Below are 20,106 nucleotides of genomic sequence, written 5' to 3'. Positions count from 1 at the left end.
GACACCCATGACAGCTTGAGTCATACATCATCACAAAAACCATATCACTTGTCAGGTTATAAATTAGGAGAAAGATATGATAACCGAGAGATAATGTAGACTTTTTACAATCGATAATGATCTTGTGAGGTAGAAGTATAATGCGGAATTCAGTTTTTATCGTCCCGATAATGTTTTGTTCATGAAAGGTGAGTGTGACAATTGTTTAAACAAATGCTGACAGATGTGCTAGAAAATGGATCAAAATACCCGCGACAATAAAGACCGGAACATCGACTGGTCCCGCTTCGGCCTGGGATCGGAAACAGCTCAAAGGGTCCGTGCAAACACTAGTGGTTTTGTCGACTTGTCGAACGATTATGGGGCCGGTGGCCACCAAGCGTCCGGTGCTAACGAACTTTTCGCCGAGGAGCAGGTACTAGTCACTTAACGCAACCAAAATCACCTCAAATACTTCAGGGAGACGTCCCTTGGTGGAAATCAAACTTTTTCATATCACAACCTGTTCTCTTCGGCACTTGGGACGGTGTTTTCACCTCATGTCTCATCAACATTTTCGGGGTGATTGTCTTTCTGCGGTCGGGCTGGATCGTGGGCCAGGCTGGCGTGATCAGCGCAGTATTAATCGTTTTAGCGACCGGTAATTAACACCATCCCGTCGCCACTTAATTAACAATCATTTCCAGTATTTATTGCTCTTATCTCGGTTTTGTCAGCCGTGGGCATCTGCGAGCGGTGCCGGATTGAAAGCGGTGGCGTTTATTTCGTGATAGCGCACGTCCTTGGCTCGAGATTTGGGGGCTCCTTGGGGCTGCTGTACTGCTTCGGACAGGTATTTTCCCATTTGGGAGCACACGGGTTTAGTGAAATTTTAGGCCGTAGGGTGTGCTTTAAATGTGCTAGGTTTTGGGGAGTCGATAGCTGAGTTGATCGGTTTTGGTGAATACAAAATCGCAGTTAGGATCATAGCAAGTGCGGCGGTTTTGTTCTTAAGTGTGATTAACGTTGCTGGCGTCAAATGGGTCATAAAGCTGCAGTTTATACTTTTGTTAATACTACTTTTGGCCGGATTGGATTTTATGGTTGGCAGCTTTGTTCATACAGATGTTGGTAAAGAGGGTACTTTTGTTCAACAACTCGTGTCTTATTTTGGTCTTTAGAGAATGGTTTTGATGGTTGGTTGGGCGGCAACTTGCATGCGAATTTGTGGTCGGAGTACAAGGATGGTTATAGTTGGTTTACCGTGTTCGGGGTGTTTTTTCCGACAATCACCGGGATTTTGTCCGGGATTAACATGAGTGGGGATTTGAAGGCGCCGTCTACGAATATCCCGAACGGATCATTGGCAGCTATAAGCACTGGGACGTTTCTTTATTTAGTTTTTGTTGTATTCCTAGGAGCGACGTGTCATAGAAACGTTCTATTGACTGATTTTATGATCGCCGCTAAAGTTTCCGCCATTCGTGTCTTACTACTGGCTGGGCTTTATGTCTCGTCAATGTCCAGCTGTTTGGGGGCTATGTACGGGACTCCGAGAGTCTTGCAGTCCATAGCTTTGGAAAACGTCATTCCAGGGATCAGTATTTTAGGAATGGGGGTAAAGACAGTTTTTCAGTCGCCAAAAATTTAATTCGAATTTTCTAGAGAGGACCAAATAAAGTTCCCCTATACTCAATGGCAGTCGTTGCAATCGTAACACTGACATTTATAATGATAGGGGAAATAAATACGTTAGCACCAATTGTAACAATGCCTTATTTACTGACATATGCCTGTATAGACTATTCATATTTTGCTTTAGCCCAAACCTTTGATATACAACATCAAAGGGAACAGCGATTCGATCGCCCGAAAATCCACCAAACATTCAGCGTCGACTCGGCCGATAACGACCTCGACCGGCTGTTTCCCGAGCGCACAAGGCACAAAACATTGCGGGTAAAACTCAACAAAAAAATTTTTTTCTATAGCACATACAGGCTGTCCTAACGTTATTTATTTTTTTAAGTCGTAGCTATGTTTTTGCTGCATATTTTGAAAATATTACAATATATAATATACAGGCTGTCCTTATATTAAAAAAAAGTTATGGTTTTTCAAATGGAACACCCGAATTTTGTTGCATTTTTGAATATAGATTTCGATAGTGATGTTTCTTATTTGTCAATTTTGCTTAGTTTTGAAATAATTTGATTTTTGACAAAAGCACGCTTTTTAAAAAAGTATTACATAAAAACTAACAATTCTAGAAAACTCGGACTTTCACCATTTTAAAGAAGAAAGTTCAAATTTACGGTATACAACTTTCTTAGCTTACTGCAATCAAGAAGATAGAAAAATGAAGAGGTTTGTTGCATGTTGAATAACTTAAAAATTGTACACAACCTATTTTTTATTTCTGCATCTAAATGACCTTTAAATTGTTTCTCTAACATTAACAATAATAGTAATATATATAATAATACACGTAATATAATATAATAATAACTGTAATGTTATCTTTAGGTCTTTATTCGTCATTTATTACAGTGAATTAACTAAAATTTTAATATTTAAGGCGAAAAAATTATCGTTTTTTTACAATTGGATCTTGTTCCTAGGTTAAGTTATTACTTCACAGACCAGTTCTTGTGTCGATTTAAATATTTGTAACCAAGTTATCATTATAATATTAATACATTTAATATTATAATTTAATATTATTATTTAATACTGTTTAATACATTATTAAACAGCGTAATAATTTTAATGTTTTTATGGAGAAACCTAACGTTTAAATGGCATGAAGTAAATACAGTATTACAAGTAATCATATACAAGCCCCATAAAAAAATTATCAAAGTATTACGTACCATTAAAAAAAATTCATTTAATTTTTAAATGAAACGATTTTTTTTTTAATTTATATATATTGTTGCCAAGGTCCTTAGAAAGTTACGATATTTTTTCATGCGATTTCAACATAAAATTTATTTAATAGAAAAATAAATTAATCAATCGACTTCTTAACCCGTTTAAACTCGATTTCAAATATTTAAAATAACGTACAAACCGACCTGTGAGGTAATGACTCAATTTAGGAACAACACCCAATTGTAAAAACAGTATTTTGTTTATTATTTTTCTTAAAAAATTCAAATTGCTTGAATAGTTCCTGTTCGGACGTTGTCAGTATAGTTTAACTTTAAAATCAATCAAAAGTGTAGTAAAATTTAGGATGTTTTATTGGAAAAAACATAATTTTAGTGGTTTTTTAATTTTAGGACACCTGTATACAGGCTGTTTCGTCTCAACCCCACATTAGAAGTATTTGAGTTCTAATAATCTTAGTCATTTGAAAATTTGTATACAACTCTAATCCGGTTATACCGGAAGTCGTTATCAACTTTATTATTTTAAATGGAAAGTTATGTCTTTTGTTACATTCTTGGGTACTCAAGTTATTTTAAGGGAGTTTTTATCTCTATACCTAAATTTACTCGAAATATTTAGGGTTTTTTGGAAATTATCGAATTTGCGTCTTTAACTTCAAAATTCTTAAAAATTTTGGCTTATTTAAAAGAGGTGTTTTCAAATTTAAAAAAAAATTAGCAAACGCCAAATTTTTATAAGTAAGTTTGCAGAACTTCAACACCTATAACTCAAAATTTTCAAATGAGATGCTACAATTTTTGTGTCACTGTATGGTAGAGCATTTAATACTACACTGATAATATGTATTAACATTCTCTATACTTATGTTTAACAGTTTTCAAGTAATACGAACTTTTTATTGGCACTGAGAAATTCTTTACCAATAGCTCTTTTTGCATAAGTTGCCACGGAAACGGGAGTAAAATATAAGAAACCAAAGTTTTTTAAATCAAACTTCAATGAACTTATTTTATTTTAACGGAAAGGAAAGCAAAATTTTGAACAGAACTTATCGTTTATTTAATGGGAAATGTTTCTTTGTCAAACAGTGCAAAAAGTAAAGAAAATTAACATAATTTTAGGGAATGCTAATACAGATCATTGCAGAATTAAATTTTCTTCCACCTAGTGAAATAAAAACTGGGACTTTCTATTTGAAGAAATTGACTTTTTGACTTTTTTTGAACACACTGAATGAAAAATATAGGCTCTCTTTGCTGATTGACCAAATACCGATTTATGAAGTAAAAGGTGCAAATCCAAAAATTTTCAAAAAACTTTGAATTATTTCGAATACAAAAGTCAGGTGTAGGGAAAGCTGATAAAAATCCCCGTCAAAAAAATTGAGTTAACTAATAACGCAGTAAAAACATCTTTTTGTTTAAAATAAGATAATTAATACCGATTTCCGGTATAACTTGAAGTGAAACCATATTGAAAATATTTTCATTCAACAGGGCCCAGCGGGTTATGGACATATACCAATTTTCAGATAAATATCATTATCAGAACTTGCAGCTTGCAGAATATGCAGCTGAAACGCAGTTACAACAAAAAATAAATAAATAAATAAACACGTTATGGACCTTTATTTAGCACATCGCTGGGACAGTCTGTGTTATTATAGAAAAAATATCATAGACAATTCCGCTTGTCGATAAATGCTAATAACTGACCGACTTTAGGGGGAGTCCAACTCGGGTTCGCCCAGCAGCCCCGACGACACGATCGAGACGACCCCCATCGCCCCAAAAACCCACATCCACTCAAAACCGAAAAACTGGTACTCCAACTTATGCAATCGCTGGTTTTCACTTTTTGGCGCCGCTTTAAAAATCGTCATCATGTTTCTCGTAAATTGGGTTTACGCAATTGCTTGTATAAGCGTTGTGTTTCTCGTATGGTTGTACATCGGGACCGCTAATCCGGCCGTTAAACCCGGCCTAGCGTCCGAATTTCGATTTTTCAGATGGCTGAAAACGGCCATTTTGCGATGCATGGGGTAAAAAAAATAACTGCCGTTTTGTTATTGGATTAATTTTGAATTGTAGGAAGAGAGTTTATGACTACGAACAAATCGTTGTTACCCCCGTCCATCCAGGCCTTGATGTTACGTCATCGCAATTAAATGAAGATAATGAAGATTTTTCCAATCGCCGACGCTATCACCAGTCGGCCACTGTGCACGGCCACATGGTGGCCATCGACGACTAATCTGCCTCATTTTAACTTAACAACACTAATTGTATATATTTTTGTAATTATGGACTTATCAAGATTAATGTTGTAATTATACCCGTTAATAATCAGTCTTTTTTATGGCGCAAACCAACTTTATTATTTATTTTCAATATAATTTAAACACAAATTGGCGAGTTTCATTGAATAAAATTGACAACATATAGGTAAAACCTACCTACTAGCTGCAAAGGTGCAGACAAGCGAACTATATAGAGTGTCCCACCGAGAAGGTATTGTCCATTATTCACCTTTAAGTGTTAGAAAAGTATTTTTTTCCTAAGCCGTAGATACTAACTTCCCGTCTCACCTAAAATTATTTTCAAATATTCAAGGATGTTTTCGAACATTCTTTTTTACAGTGGTAAAAGACCCACTTTTTAGAGTTTTTAGTTTTTGAGCAATACATTTTGAAAATTGCATGTTTTTGTTAAAAAAACTTAAAAATAAGGAAATCAAAATTATAAGTTATAATATATATTATATTGTAGAAAATAACAATAGCTACAGTTTGGGATTTCAGTTTTTTTAATTTTTTTGTACAATTTTTAAGCCGTGCTTGTAAAGTGAATATTTTCCATTACCTCATATTTTTTAAATTCGTCGTTTAATTTTTCTTCTTTTATTTGAGCACAATATTTTTTAAGTACTTTGCTAAAAGGCCTACAATACCACTGATGTCTTTTTTCTCAATTTTTTCTATTTCGAAAAAGCAGTCTGTAATTAAGTTCTTAATGAATTGTAATAAATCATTCTTAATTATTCCGGTATCTTCAGCTGACAAAAACTTAGTTTTAAATTTGTAATCTATGTAGCAACACGTTTTTAAGAATACATAACAATTAGTATCGCCATATTTTAAATTTACATAATTTAATATAATTGTTTGAATTTCTAAAGCAGTACTTTTTTCGGTTTCAGATTTATTTTTTTCAAATATGTCTTGTGATTTAGTGTTTTGAACAGTAATTCTGTTTGAATTATCTTTTGTCAATAGTGGTATAATAAAGTGATATGATAACACTAGTTGTCACATATGTTTCCTCTGCAAGATGTGTAGAAAAATTTTCATATTTACTTTTTTTTTCTTTTGCTGCTTTCAGCGAAGACTGTCTTAACAATTAAAAGTAAAAGGCAAATACGTTATATAGAGTTATGTCTAATCTCCTTGGTAAAAACCAAATTTCGTAAAATTTTTTAAATACAAAATACGCATTTAACAAAATCTCTTTTCGGTAAAAACAAACAATATAAAATGTGAAAGAATCAAAGATAATTTTGTGTAAAATGTATCAAAATAAAGTAGAAGCAACGTCGGATGTCATAGTCCTGTTCAAAAATTATATTATTATATATAAATATATAATATATATTATATATTATATGTTATATATTATATATTATTCGTTCATGCACTCCTTGAACTGCTGTGTTCCTAATACCAGGATATTGTTTTTGAACGCTTTGTGATATTTCGTTTTGTTCAGAAAACGTACTTTTTCGTTAGTGAACATTTCTTGATTTACACAGTTTATTAAAAGGAATTTTTATTTATTTTTTTTTGAAAATATTGCGTTTTATGTTTGAACATTTCAATAAAAACACAATTTATTTACTAATTTTTTACGCTCACACGGACGCCCCTTTCACAAATAGTGTTTATTTCTTGATAATTTTTATATATATAGGGTTTCACGTAATTTTACGAGGCCTGCTCCTGTAAAACGCAATCAACAATATATATTCCAACACGAACTGGATTCTAAATTTTTGTCATTGCCATTCTGACATTTGGGTTTTGTAACATCCTGTATTGCCTTTATTAAATGTAGTAGACCACCATAGTGTTATTTGGTAGTATTTGCAATCGATTTTGTATCTTTTCCTAATTAGCAGTTATATATAATAATAATTATGAATTAACGTTCGTAATAAACTGATTAAATTTTATAGAAACATCGATAAACCGCAAGGGCGCAAGGAAGGACATTGTATCAATTAGGAAACGTAATAACAATAACACAACGTAAGCAAAGTATAAAAGGTTTTATGTTCCACACTGTATATTCGGTCGTATGCGCGTTCGGCGCGCCGCGTTTCGGTCGCCTCGTCCAAATCTTTAAATTTGTTGTCAGAAATGACATTTGACAGAGTGTAATGTTAAACAATATTTTTGAGAAATTGTAAATTGGTGTTTTGCAATAAAATGAATTCGACAAGTTTGTACGTGACGACCAACCAGATAATCTTGAAGTCAAACCCGAGCAACCCAACCACTTGGCAGGACTTGTATCGTCTAGTGCCGTACTTGCGGAATTCTTTATGTTGTGTTGTTTGTGGAAATTTGTTAGTGGACCCTTTAACTCCAACTGTGGGCCGTTGTCAGCACCACCTCTGCAGACGATGCATCGGTGGCCGGAAGAAAATAAAACCGGCATGTGCGTGGTGTAAAGACTGTAGTGATTATACCGACAATAAACATTTACGGATTCTCCTCCAGTGTTACAAGAAAATGTGCATAGCTTTAGTGAAATCGGGTATATTTAAGGGACTGTTGGAGCAAGCGGCCAAGACGCAGACCGCCACGGGGGTCGAGCGGGGCGCGGGGAATCTAATAGGGCTGATTAAGGAGGGCGCAGCCTTCCAGGACGATTACGAGAGCAAAGGGGGGCTTCCGAAGTCCACCTACAGCATCCTACCGTGTGTGTACACGAACTCCTCCACGCAAACACTCCAATTGTCCAACGTAACCAATTCTAAAAACGTGATTAACTCTGATCTGAACAAGAACAGGACTTCCTTGTACTCGGTTATGTACGCTGGCACCGGCAACAAAATCACTATCAAGCGAAAATCAAAAGAAATCACTGAAAGTAAACCAAAGACACTCCAAGTCAAAAAAGACCTGACCGAGAAGGTGAGACTGCTGTCACACGTCACACTTTTCTAACGTTTTGTTCCAGTCAGTTTTTAAGAAACCACCAGCTAAATGTTCATCAAAGCCAAAAAGAGGTTGCAGATGTGGAAACGCGACTCTAACGCCTGGGAAGCTGACGTGTTGCGGCCAGAGATGCCCCTGTTACGTCGACAGCAAAGCCTGTGTTGAATGTAAGTGCAGAGGTTGTCGCAACCCACACAGACCAGACGGAAACAAAGTAAGTAAATCCCGGCGCCAATAATCAGTGAGATAATTTTTCTACTTGTATAAAAGAACTGAAAGCCAATTGCTTCTACTAGGTCAGGCCTCTTGTACCTCAAATGCAACAAGTACAATATCAATTACCTCAAAATTGCTCTCAACCAGTCATAGAACAACAATTATCTAATCTCGAGATAGAAAATATCAATGTGGACTCCCAACGCACCTACGACCGCCTCAACCAACCATACACGACATTCAATGGTTAGTCCCACTTGTGTTACCGCTCTCTGAACAATTGATTTCAGATGAGGCCGACGACGATGAAGATGCACTCAACGAAGACTCGGAAATTGTGGTGGACGTTTGACCTTTGAAACTTGAAATTTTTCTCACGTTTAGTTTCGCTCGAAATAGTAAAATATTTTTGTATTTAATACAGCAATATGTCCGTACATTCAAGTCTCTAGACTCATAGGAGAGAGATGGACTGCTGCTTATTTCTTACTTCTAAGTTTATAGACATTTGTGCAAATAAATTCTCAATACACTGAACTTTGTTTTTGTCGCGTGCGCTCTCATCACCCCCGCCAAACACAACACGTGTAATCAAAATAAAAAAACACCTAACGCTCAAAAATTTTTGTACTGTCAGTTAATCCGGGAATAAAATTAATGGGACACCCTGTCGAAAACAGTAACAACATTTTCGTAGCGTGTATACTCTTAATTAAACAGAGTCAATTTAAAAGTCGGTGTTAAATACTAGCTTTGACTTTGGTTATGCAGCTCTTCGTATAATTAAAAAGTAGAAGAAATTTAATTCTTGATTACAAAGTGGTATTAAAACAATTGTGTAATCAAAGATCATGTTGGGCTCAAAATAAAACAGTAACTGCTGATACATTTAAGCATAAATTGTTCCAAAACTTCAATGTAACAATTTTACAATAAAGTAAGTGAATAAACTTCGTGTTTTTCTCGTCATCTTTGATTTGTCAACATTTGTTCCGTATACCAAAGATATAATAGTGACTCTGTGTAGAAAATGCAATAATTGTGGAGGCCCAAAATTTGGACAACACTCTAAATATCCGAATAAACTTTTCCCGCCATTTACGATTACTGTTTTCCGCCTTACTCATAAATCAAATCAAAATTTAATAATAAATACGATTTAAAAGAACATTACAATATACAGTAATCCTTCGTTAATCCGACCCTTTATTAATTCGGACCTATTAATTGTTCCACTGTAGTCCGGGCTTGAGGTTTCGGTGATCCGGATTGTCACATACATTTAGAATTAAAGGAATTTCGTTAATTATTTCTATTCTATTCTATTCTTCTAATTCTATTTTTATTTTGCTGAATATACTTGCTTTATTATGTTTGTAACAAGCAACAACACTCAGGTAGTAATGAAAATGGCTCCAAAAAGAAAACACGTAATCAAAGAAAAACATGAAATTTTGAAAAAGCTTATATATTATTATATTATTTATTATTATTATGTTATTTTATAATAGTATATAATAAATAAAATATAAAATGTGGGTGACCAGTTTCAATCTCGAACAGTACATCCAGTAAAAATTTCATTTTGTTGAACATTGGGGAAATATTTGCAATACAATGACATCGATTTTTTAAAACTGAACATAGACCAACACAATTAAGAGTGTTATTCAGCGAAATAAACTTTACCATATAATACAGAAGATCTAAGAACTCTATTAATGCACTGATATGATTTTTTTAAAACTAAACTTAGGATAATAGTCTTATATGTTATGCGGTGTTCAGTAAAATAAAAATAATGGGTGATTAGGATTACCCAAAGCTCATATACTAATAATAAAGTTTAAGGGGCCATTCCCAAGATTCAGAGATTGGCCAAAAGCAATGTGTAAGTTAATAAGAGATAAGTCACAAACGCTTTAGAATTTTTGAATGGGGTTTTCACGAAGTGAAAGCATTTACATTTCTGAAGTCACCTCTTTTTGAATAATTTACAATAATTCATTTGTTATTAAAGTTTTCTATTTTTTTGTTTATTTATTTAAACTTTGTGTTTAATTTTTTTAAGTAAATAGGTTTATAACAGTTTATTTTCAGAAATGCCCAAAAATTATTAATTGACGATGAAATGCAGAAATGTACTAGCAATAAGTCGTTGGGCTGTTTATGTGATTATGAATTATTTTCGGAAGAGTGAAATCACCTTTGGTTTTTGAGTATAGGAGCAAATTCTTTAATAGTGTCGATAAATCCACATTGATTTTTTATTTTCCAAAATCTGCAGCAAAGAAACTCTTATCTTGCAACTTTTATGAGCTGCTACATCTTAAATATGAAGCAAAATTTTTTTTGTTATTATTTTTCTAGTGGTCATTAACGCCACTAGTATACACTGTTCCACCGTTTTCATAGTATTTTCTATGGATTTTACAATTACACATTAAAGCTTATTTTGCATCATCAAACAAGTTAAATTTGCAAGCAAACTAAGAATTTTTTTCTAATTTCTCAAAGCGTAAAAAAGTAAAAAAAAACCTGGCGGATACCTAAAACAAAATTACAAAATTCTGAATAGGGCACCTAAAACATCAATAAATTTCAACTGGACAGGTAATGACCTCTACCTCATGGTTATCCCACTTGTTAATCAATGTTATTCCTTCGGAAAATTCCGATAGTTCACAGTTCAGAAGTTAAAAAAATACCTGCATTTTGCTGATGTTGCCAAACTTCATTAAAAAAATACGTTTCTGCAAATGAAACTCTTGAAAAAAAAATTAGTTCTGTCGTAATTGGATAACGTTTTTTGTCGAAAAAATGACCATTTTCGACCTAATTTAGTAATCTTTTATCTTAAAAAATAAAATGAGTACAAATTAAATACACAGTATTTTATTTAAACGACAAGTATTTTTGATCAGTAAAAAAATAAATGCACAGTAAAATAATAAATGCACAGTAAAATAATAAATGCACAGTAAAAATAGCATCTCAAAACTAGAGAGTGTAGAATTTCACATTTCTAGGTTTACATTTTCGAGTTTAATCGTTCAAGGGGTATGTTTCCATTTAGTTCGCTGGGGCGACGCCCCAGCCTGCAAGGTAGCTACGGAGCGTTTATTATTTAAACTGTGCAAACTGAAACTAGTACTGTGCATATACGATTTTTTTATTGGGCAAATTTTAATAAAATACTGTGCGTGGTTTACTTGTCATTCAAATTTTTAGTGTGCAAAAATTAATTAAATACTGATCATTTATTATTTTTACTGTGCAAAAATTAATTATATACTGACCGTTTATTATTTTTTACTGATAAAATCGAATTTATTACTGATCGCTTTATTACTACCCAAATAAAATTTCGCGAAATAATTGAGTTTTTGTAGTAATGTATAATATAATATTGCCGACCCAATTTAATAACTGTATTTCAAACCACCGTTTTTGTTTTGAATTGTAAGTCATTACAGTTGTACCGAAAAAAGCAAACGTATATACCACAATGAATTTATTTAAATGACTTTGTAAACACACTTTTATACCCCATTATTATGCGGTTTCTGGGTAAGAGCATTGACGAATATGTATACTATAATACTTATTAGTAGTATAAACTTAATTCTATTTTTATTATTACCTGACTTTTGTGTATTTATTTAAATGATCTATAATCCGGATGGGTCCGCTTTTAAATAGTCCGGATTAACGAGGGATTACTTGTACCACTTTATAGTTCAGTCGAGGGGCAACGTAATATTACAGACATTGAGATTTTATGAAATTTTATTAGATAATAGAATTGATAATATACATATTGCGTTTTCTATTAAAACATAGCCAATACGGTTTGACTAGTCTATAAATTAGCCAAGTTTATTGCAACTACACATGCGCAACCATTAATGTTTAATTAAATTTTATGGCAGAAACAAGTGTAGACGGGGGCATTTACCCCACCCAAACAACAATAAACGCTATTTTTGCAAGTATTTACCGCAGATAAGAAAAACAAATTTGAAATGTGGCGCATGTGCAGTGTTACCATCTCCATATGTCTGAAAAAAATGAGTGACAGTGACAGCAGTTTGACAGTGACGTTTGGTGCGATAAAAGGGCTTTAAAAACAGTAAACATGTTTGAATTTTCCCTCAGTATTATTTCCCAAGCAGTATGACTAAAAAAATGTGATGTATCATTTCGAATTATTCAAGCGTGAATTGCTTCCACTCCGATTTTTACATAATGTCTGATGATTTACACAATTCAGTACTTCTGAGCACATTCTCGAGTGGCAATAAGAAATACCGTGTGATTTTTCACAAAGGAACAATCGTCTGGGGCAACGGCAAGCCACCGATCGGTAACTGGGTAAATTTCGAGTGAAACCGAGTGATTAACATTTTCCAGACCAAGAATCGTTGCCTCTGGAAAATGTTATCTCAGTCCAGCACAACTACACGAGAAATCGGCACCCTTCAGACGACGCAATCCTCGACCCCAACCACTTCACAATAAACTACGCGAAGAAAGACGAGGAGAATCGATGGAAGCCCCACAGCCTCACCCTGGGCCACTCGGACCCTCTGCAGGTCTCCTCGTGGGTCAAGACGCTGCAGAACCACCTCCAATGTAAGTCCCGCGCCCCCGGCGTGCACGTAAGTCACAAATCGCAGATTTTAAGCGACCGAAGCGCCTGCTCCTGTTCGTGAACCCGTTCGGGGGCAAGCGCAACGCGCTGAAGATTTACGAGAAGTACGGCAAGCCCCTGTTCCAAACCGCGGGGGTGGACGTCACTGTCAACGTCTCGCAGCGGAAGAACCAGATCCGCGACTTCGTCCTGAACCACAGCCTGGACATGTTCGACTCGATCGCGTGCGTGGGCGGCGACGGCACCGTCTCGGAGCTGTTCAACGGGCTGGTGCTCCGCGAGTGCAAGAACCTGGGGATCGACGCCGACGACATCGAGCAAGACCTGCCCAAGCCGAAGATTCCCATCGGGATCATCCCAGGTACGGGCCCGGGTGTGGGGCTTTAACCACGGCTTGTTGCAGGGGGAAGTACCGACACGATCGTCTACTGTCTGCACGGGACTATTGACCCGACGACGGCCGTCTTGAATATCATTTTCGGCGAGACTTTGGGTCTGGATCTGGTGTCGGTTTACGACGAGAGCAGTTTATTGCGGTTGTATGCCAGTGTTTTGAGCTATGGGTATTTGGGCGACGTCGCTTATCATAGTGATAAGTACCGGTGGATGGGTCCCAATCGGTACAATTATTCAGGTGAGTTCGCATACAAGCCACTGTTCACCTTGATTCGGCCCTGGATCAACCTTTGTGTGTTCTTATCGCAATAACAATTTTTTATTTATTTTATCACTTCATTTTAAAACATCGATCTGATCGTGACAATGATCGGCAAATATTTGGGGGGAAAATGAAATTGTTGCGAAGGTCGCATACGTAATTATTTCCCGGCTTATTTCACAAAATATTATAATTACAAGTTAATGTTCAAGGTTAAAAATAATACGAAGTCACCGAAAAAATCAAAAATCCATTATTTTTAAAATGAATAGTACAAAAAATTGACGTTTTGTCTGATTGAAAAATTTGCTAAAAACACTTCGTTATTTTGTACAAGTTCTAAGCTCAATAACGTAAACAAACGTCCGAAAAAAAGCATAAATAACGTCAAGAATTTGGCGATTTTTCGGCTTATTTTTGGCGAGAGTTTGGGACACGTTCTAATAAAACGCAAAACCGACACATTAATGTTATTTTTTAATCAATTTTTATGGTCGGTTTGGCAAAGTTTGCCCAAAAAATTTGCTTAAAGTACAGAAAATCTAAAAAATGCGACATTTATTTGGTTTAAGTTTGACGTAATTTTGATGCGAAATGTAATTTCAACACATCATATTATTATTAATAGTGTAATAGTTATTTCCCGGGTTTATTTTTTTATAAAGTACGTATTAACGAGTTAATTTTCAAGGTCGCGCTTAAATAAAATTTTCCGAGACTCACCGATAAGAATGGACTATTTTTGTTAAAAAATCACAATTTTTATTATTAATATTGAGGGTAAATAAGTAATAACGCGTGCTTAAGCTCACAAATCAAACTAAATGTGAAGTCATGTAAAAAAAATATATGAAAAAAAAATATCGAGTTTAATTGAATTTTGCTTAATGTGAAATTAAAACAAACTTCCACAATTATGCAATGCATTGTGAAAATACCATTTTATAATTATAATTAGAAGCACTTTCAGTTTATAAAGAAACTGATTTATATGAAATGATTAATGCAATAGCGTTAAAATAGTACCATTATCAACAAAAATTGTTGAATTTCGCACAATAATTGCCTTTTTCACTGAAAATAATGCCACAGGCTTGCAAAAGACAAGAACACGCTATTTCTGACAAATTCGTCGATTTTTCGTTTTCTTAACCGTACGAAAAAGGTAAAAATAAAAGCATTTTTAACCCAAATTTGACGATTTTTGGGTGTATTTTGCAGAAATTTCATGTCATTTTCCACGCAGCTTAATGATTTTTTTTATCCCGATTGAATAAAATTTCGCGGAAAACTTCGTTTTCTTATTAGAAATTAAATTAAAATTAAAATTTTTCGACTCAATTTAACAAATTTTCGGTCTGGTTTAGCGAAATTCCGCAAAAAACTGAGTTTTAAGCTCAAAAACGTGCTCAAACTTTAGTCAATATAGTGATTTTCTACCTTAACTGTATAAATACGCCACAAAAAACACTCTTCAAATATAAAAAACTTCAATACACTCTGTTCAAAATAACGAGGGGAGCCTCAAAAGTTGTTGAAAAATCTCACCCGAAAAAAATTATAGGTACTTACCGGGTTACCTGCAATAAAATTAAATAAAACACAGGGGTGGCCCACTGAAAACAGTTTACCCGAATTGCAAACCTATTCGTCACTTATCAAATTGTCAAAACGAAAACTAAATTTATTAAAATGTGGTAAAAGTAATGGTGAAAACCTTAAAAGGCTTCCACGGGCTTTGGAACGTTTGATGTGATGTCTTTTTTTGGAAGCTTCGCAAATGACAAATGAGTTACATCAATAGAGAAGAATAAAAGATAAAAATGAAATGCAAATAAAATGAACGCAGAAAACAGATATTTTTTTAGAAATAGTCTAAACAACCACCGTATATACTGTATTTGAATTTTGAATAAAATATGCATAATAAACTAAATATAAAATGTTGGTTTTACGTAATTCTTCAATTCAATAAAGACAGTACTAAAGCAAAAAGCGTTAGATATTTTTTATAACTACTGACCGGAGCCGGTGCTCTTTCCATCAAATACAGGAAACCAGCTTATCAACCCGATCAGTCCAAGTTTGAAATCAAAGCTTTATAAAAAAAAATCGCACTTTAAAATTACAACAGCAAATTTAATTAAAACTAATATTCTACTAAAAATTTAAGTCCTAGATTTATTTTCGAGCTCGTTTTTCTTGAAATTTAACGAAAAAGTAAAAAGCTGGTAAAGAATTCAACTTGTAAATACTTTATGGCAAGGATAGAGGAATCGAAAATACATTAATACTTATATGACATTTACAAATGCTTGCAAGTTTTGATGAATTACTAGTAACTTGCACTTTTTGTGAATGACCACCTAAATAAATTAATTGTAATTTTATTTATTAGTTACACTAAATCAAAAAATAACACTTATTGTGAAAAGGTTTTAATAGATTTTTAGATAACATTATAATTAACCCCTGTTCCTATTAAAAAAAAATAACTTCATGCTACCCCTCTTTGGGGGGTTGAAGTGGCGCGAACACAGTAGAGATTTAAGTGTACCCCTTGAATATAAAATCGACTTGTCTATGCATTTTTGAGTAAAATGAGTCTAAATGTTAAAAAGTCGAGTGGACTGGTTTTAGTGGGCCACCCTGTATAATGAAGGAATTCTCGAATTTAAAAAAATATCTGTATGCATTTAGTTAAGGAAATTAAAAAAAATTCTCTGTAATATCGAAGAAATTCTGGACTTCAAAGAGAACAATTTCGACTTTCCAAACTTAGGAAATCTAGTCCACCTTAATTATAATGTTAAATTAGGGTTAAATTAGCCCCAACCGTCCAATAACTCTCTCGTGAATCGGGGTGATTGACTCAGCGTAAACAACCTGTTTACGTCGTAATTTTCACGTATTAAAAAGTTGTTGCCGATTTTTCCGAAGTTGAAGTTCATTGCGATTGTACAAACGACACCGCTTATCAGTTATCAGTGTTATCACGTTATCAGTTATCGTTGTAACAATTATAAGTACGAAACGTACAATTCATTATTCACGTAAATTCGTAAACACACCACAATTCACCTTGATTTGGTCCTGGCTAGGCTAAACCGTTGTATGCCCTTAATTAATTTTAAAACAATCGATTAAACTGACCGTGACATTGATCCATAACTATTCAAGGGAAAAATGAAGTAATGACAAACATCAATGTCGTACATGAGTAGTATTTCTCGGGTTTGTTATCATAAAATCATAATTTCATGTTCAAGGACGCCCTTAAAATAAAATAACCCAAAGACTTACCAAGAAAGATCACAAATTCAATTTTTACTATTAATTCCGAAAGTAAATAACGCCCGGTCAGACCCACAAATCAAACTGAAGGCGAAATCACGTAATTAGTGCCTTCATATCGCCCCGGCCCGGCCAAAAAATTTGAAACAAAAAATTATCGCATACTAGCTTCGTCTAATTTCAAATAAAGACACGGGTTTCCTCCTAATCGTGTGAAAATAGTTTAAAAATGAAAAGCGCTTTTCAATTTGTAAAAGATTTTTTACGCTTACCTATAAAAAAATTATAAATTGCATCAGTCCCTAATTTTACGTGTAAAATATATATAATATTATAAATTAAAATATTATAAATATTATAAATAAAATTATAAATATGTAATATATATATATAAAATATATATAGTAAATATATATAATGTATAACCTACATTTGACGAATTACTAATTATTAATTATCTTAGTGTTGTAACTTACTATCAACAGTTTTAAATATATTGTTGAAGGTTTGGCTCCCCCTCTGCATCACACAACCCGCGATTTTTTTGTCCCTTAAACTCGTACTTTGCCAATAATAAAAAAAATAAAAAATGTTTTTTTAGAAAAAAGTTTTTATTTAAAAAATGCACCAAGAAGCTTTTAAAAATTTAAAACCGGTTTGTGGTCGTGAATTTGAAGTTGTCATTGGCCAATCAGGTGCACAGGGCTGTCTTTAATAAAAACTGAGGTGATTGGACTGGTTCGTAATTCCAGGTTTTAAAAAACTGATGCGGAACCGAGGTTACGAGGGAGAAGTAGCGTTTTTCTCCGAAGTAGGCGATTTGAAAAGTTCGAAATGTTACGAGAATTGCGAACGCTGCCTGTCCAGAAGAAACAATTGTGATAAAACCGAGAAGCAATGGCGCACTTTAAAGGGGAAATTTTTCATGATAAGTGGTGCTAACATAACATGCTCGTGCAATCGCAGCCCTCAGGGAATCGCACCTTACAGTCACTTGGGTGACGGCAACGTCCACTTAGTTTTAGTTCGACATACTTCGATTTTGAACAATTTGAAACTACTATTACGCTTGTCGAGTAATAACCAGGCTGTTGATGACTTGCCATTTGTTGAAACTTACTCTGCTAGGGAATTCTGCTTTCGTGCAATCAATGGCCCTAGCAGGTGGAACTGTGATGGGGAAGTGCAGCACCAGACGAATATTCGTGCAAAGTACGTTTTTGTGGCCAGTGGCAATTTTTACTTATTTGGGTTTTAGAGTACGTTGCCAATTGCTCACGATTTTTAGCCGCGGAACTCCGAAGCCAATCCAAGCCACGAGGAGGTGCTGCGGGTGCTACTAAGCCTTAGCTGCCTTATGTTAATTGCCCAATGTTAGTTCAGTATTGGTTATTGGTTGTGTAACGGAAAACTATATTTTGTAATTGTAATTGCTCACATGTATTAAAAGTGATATGAATTTGACACGTTATGTTCCGTCATTCCAGTTACGATGTATTATTTTTTTATTTTGTAACAGTATTTAGGTGTTGAGGCCGTCTATACTTAAATTACCGATCGCTCTATATGTTAGAGACTGACTCTCATTCCATGTTCGTGGTGAAATAAATAAATTATTATTTTTAGTGATGTTTTATTAACCTTCAACAGTGATCACCGGAAAATTGACAGGAAATTTCATTTCAAGAAGTTAGAAAGGCCAAACTGGCAACAGTGAACTGACGATTCAGAAAATTCGAAAACTGCAACCACGCTTGACACTGATTATGTTTGTGGTAGCAAAGGATGCAACTTCTTTGATTCGTCCTTTTGCATCCTCCCCAAGTCAATTGACGCCGCTGTGGGAATCCCCAAAGGTAAGGCTAGAAGCTCCTGCTCAAACTGCATTATATGTTCAGCTTCGACTGCAAAAAACACTACTTTACAAAAAGAAAATCTAAGTCTAAAGTATGTCACATTTGTCATCACAAAAAGTTTAGAAAATTTATTTCTAAGAATTCGTTGTTTCTGTGATAAACTAATTGTTAAACATATTTTTATTTGTTTTACATTATTTGTTTTAAAATATCGTCAAGTGAACGTACATTAAGCACAAACAACTTTTTTGTGGTAAAATTATCCTAATAAGACCTGGGAAACTTAAGCGATCAATTGGCAAATGTTTTCATTAAGATTTAAAGTCTTATGAAGAGAGGTATTAAGGTTTTTGGGATAAAAATATGTTACTCGTACAAAAGAAGAAGCAGTTTGACATTTTTGATGTTGCAAAAATTGCAAAATATTGACACACCTCCGAATAACGGACACCTCTTCACAACGGACATTTTCGTAGGAACGTAACAAAACCTATATTAAAATTTCCATCTCCCATTAGTGGACACCTCTCCACAACGGACGATTTAAGATTCCCCATCGGTGTCCGTTGTTGAGAGGTTGTACTGTACTTTATAATGAATATTTCAAAAACTTGACGTCCTAATTTTTTCGATTTAGGGTTAATATACATTGGTAAAAAACGTTGTTAATTACCCAAAATTCGGTGAATTTTGTTGCCGTAAGCCAGATCGGCTTGATACGCCACCACGAAGGTCAGGGGCACCATCGGAAGCAACGATATCAGTTTTCTCTTATAAGGCAAGCTTCTGTAACTGATAAAAAAAACAATGATTTTTTGGCGCCAAAACCACTTTACCCCACTATTGCTCCCGCAAGGCTGAGCAAATAGAACGAGCCGTACCAGAAAAACAGTTCACGAGCCTTCGCTATTTCCAGCGCCACCAGACGGTCCCGCATTTGTTTCCTGATTTGTACCTGACGCTCGATCTGAAATTACAGTGACAAGAACACTGGAACGAATAAATTAATTATATTTGGTTTGGACAACAGAGACACTTAGGGTTGCTTTGCTTTGTGCTACCAAGCTGGGGACGTACTTTAATGGTGTTCATTTCGGTGATAAAGTCTTGATTGCGCTTGAAATTCTCTTCCATGTTGACGGTGAAATAATTTCCCATTTTGGCGGATTTGTTGCACGACGTCTGGAGGTTGTAAATTTTATTGATCTTCTGGGGGTAAAACCAAACTCTCCACAACGCAGCGTGACAGCAAACATGTAAAAACGTGACGAATTAGAACGATTAGAACAATGGAACTGTTATAAATAATCGGTTTGTTGGCGCTTGTAATTACAAT

At 34.5% G+C, this 20,106-nt stretch overlaps 4 protein-coding genes across 7 annotated transcripts; 3 read left to right on the top strand and 1 right to left on the bottom strand.

Moving 5' to 3' along the window:
• Positions 1–5,281, top strand: LOC656818 (uncharacterized protein). Of its 2 annotated transcripts, XR_001574858.2 has the most exons (10): positions 1–188; positions 233–415; positions 460–640; positions 687–832; positions 876–1,110; positions 1,161–1,597; positions 1,645–1,743; positions 1,802–1,938; positions 4,599–4,915; positions 4,965–5,281. XR_001574858.2 is itself a non-coding variant. In XM_001809917.4 (9 exons), the coding sequence occupies exons 2-9, from the start codon at positions 236–238 to the stop codon at positions 5,125–5,127; spliced, it is 1,953 nt and encodes a 650-aa protein (XP_001809969.1). In that variant the 5' UTR covers positions 1–188; positions 233–235; the 3' UTR covers positions 5,128–5,281. The 2 variants fall into 2 exon arrangements, 1 of the variants encoding a protein (XP_001809969.1); XM_001809917.4 differs by having other exon boundaries at positions 1,645–1,938.
• Positions 5,282–7,257: 1,976 nt separating this feature from the next.
• On the top strand, positions 7,258–8,845 carry msl-2 (male-specific lethal 2). 2 transcript variants are annotated; one of them, XM_001809210.4, is made up of 4 exons: positions 7,259–8,068; positions 8,115–8,306; positions 8,389–8,554; positions 8,599–8,845. In XM_001809210.4, exons 1-4 carry the CDS (start codon positions 7,358–7,360, stop codon positions 8,658–8,660), a joined length of 1,131 nt encoding a protein of 376 aa, XP_001809262.1. In that variant the 5' UTR covers positions 7,259–7,357; the 3' UTR covers positions 8,661–8,845. The 2 variants fall into 2 exon arrangements, with proteins under 2 accessions (XP_008199046.1, XP_001809262.1); XM_008200824.3 differs by lacking the exon at positions 8,599–8,845 and having other exon boundaries at positions 7,258–8,068; positions 8,363–8,527.
• A 3,356-nt stretch (positions 8,846–12,201) lies between these two features.
• Cerk (Ceramide kinase) lies at positions 12,202–18,539 on the top strand. Its single transcript, XM_964123.4, has 6 exons — positions 12,202–12,674; positions 12,722–12,943; positions 12,988–13,323; positions 13,366–13,596; positions 17,667–18,126; positions 18,173–18,539. Exons 1-6 carry the CDS (start codon positions 12,557–12,559, stop codon positions 18,255–18,257), a joined length of 1,452 nt encoding a protein of 483 aa, XP_969216.1. The 5' UTR covers positions 12,202–12,556; the 3' UTR covers positions 18,258–18,539.
• LOC657750 (uncharacterized protein) lies at positions 18,528–20,061 on the bottom strand. 2 transcript variants are annotated; one of them, XM_964192.4, is made up of 4 exons: positions 19,848–20,061; positions 19,607–19,737; positions 19,444–19,562; positions 18,528–18,818 (listed from the first exon to the last, which is right to left on the bottom strand). In XM_964192.4, the coding sequence occupies exons 1-4, from the start codon at positions 19,926–19,928 to the stop codon at positions 18,679–18,681; spliced, it is 471 nt and encodes a 156-aa protein (XP_969285.1). In that variant the 5' UTR covers positions 19,929–20,061; the 3' UTR covers positions 18,528–18,678. The 2 variants fall into 2 exon arrangements, with proteins under 2 accessions (XP_969285.1, XP_008199052.1); XM_008200830.3 differs by having other exon boundaries at positions 19,652–19,737.
• Between the last annotated feature and the right edge of the window lie 45 nt (positions 20,062–20,106).

This window comes from Tribolium castaneum, chromosome 10 (assembly GCF_031307605.1).
Source record: "Tribolium castaneum strain GA2 chromosome 10, icTriCast1.1, whole genome shotgun sequence".
In the NCBI taxonomy this organism is placed as follows: domain Eukaryota; kingdom Metazoa; phylum Arthropoda; class Insecta; order Coleoptera; family Tenebrionidae; genus Tribolium; species Tribolium castaneum.
This window is presented reverse-complemented; position numbering and strand designations above follow the sequence as displayed.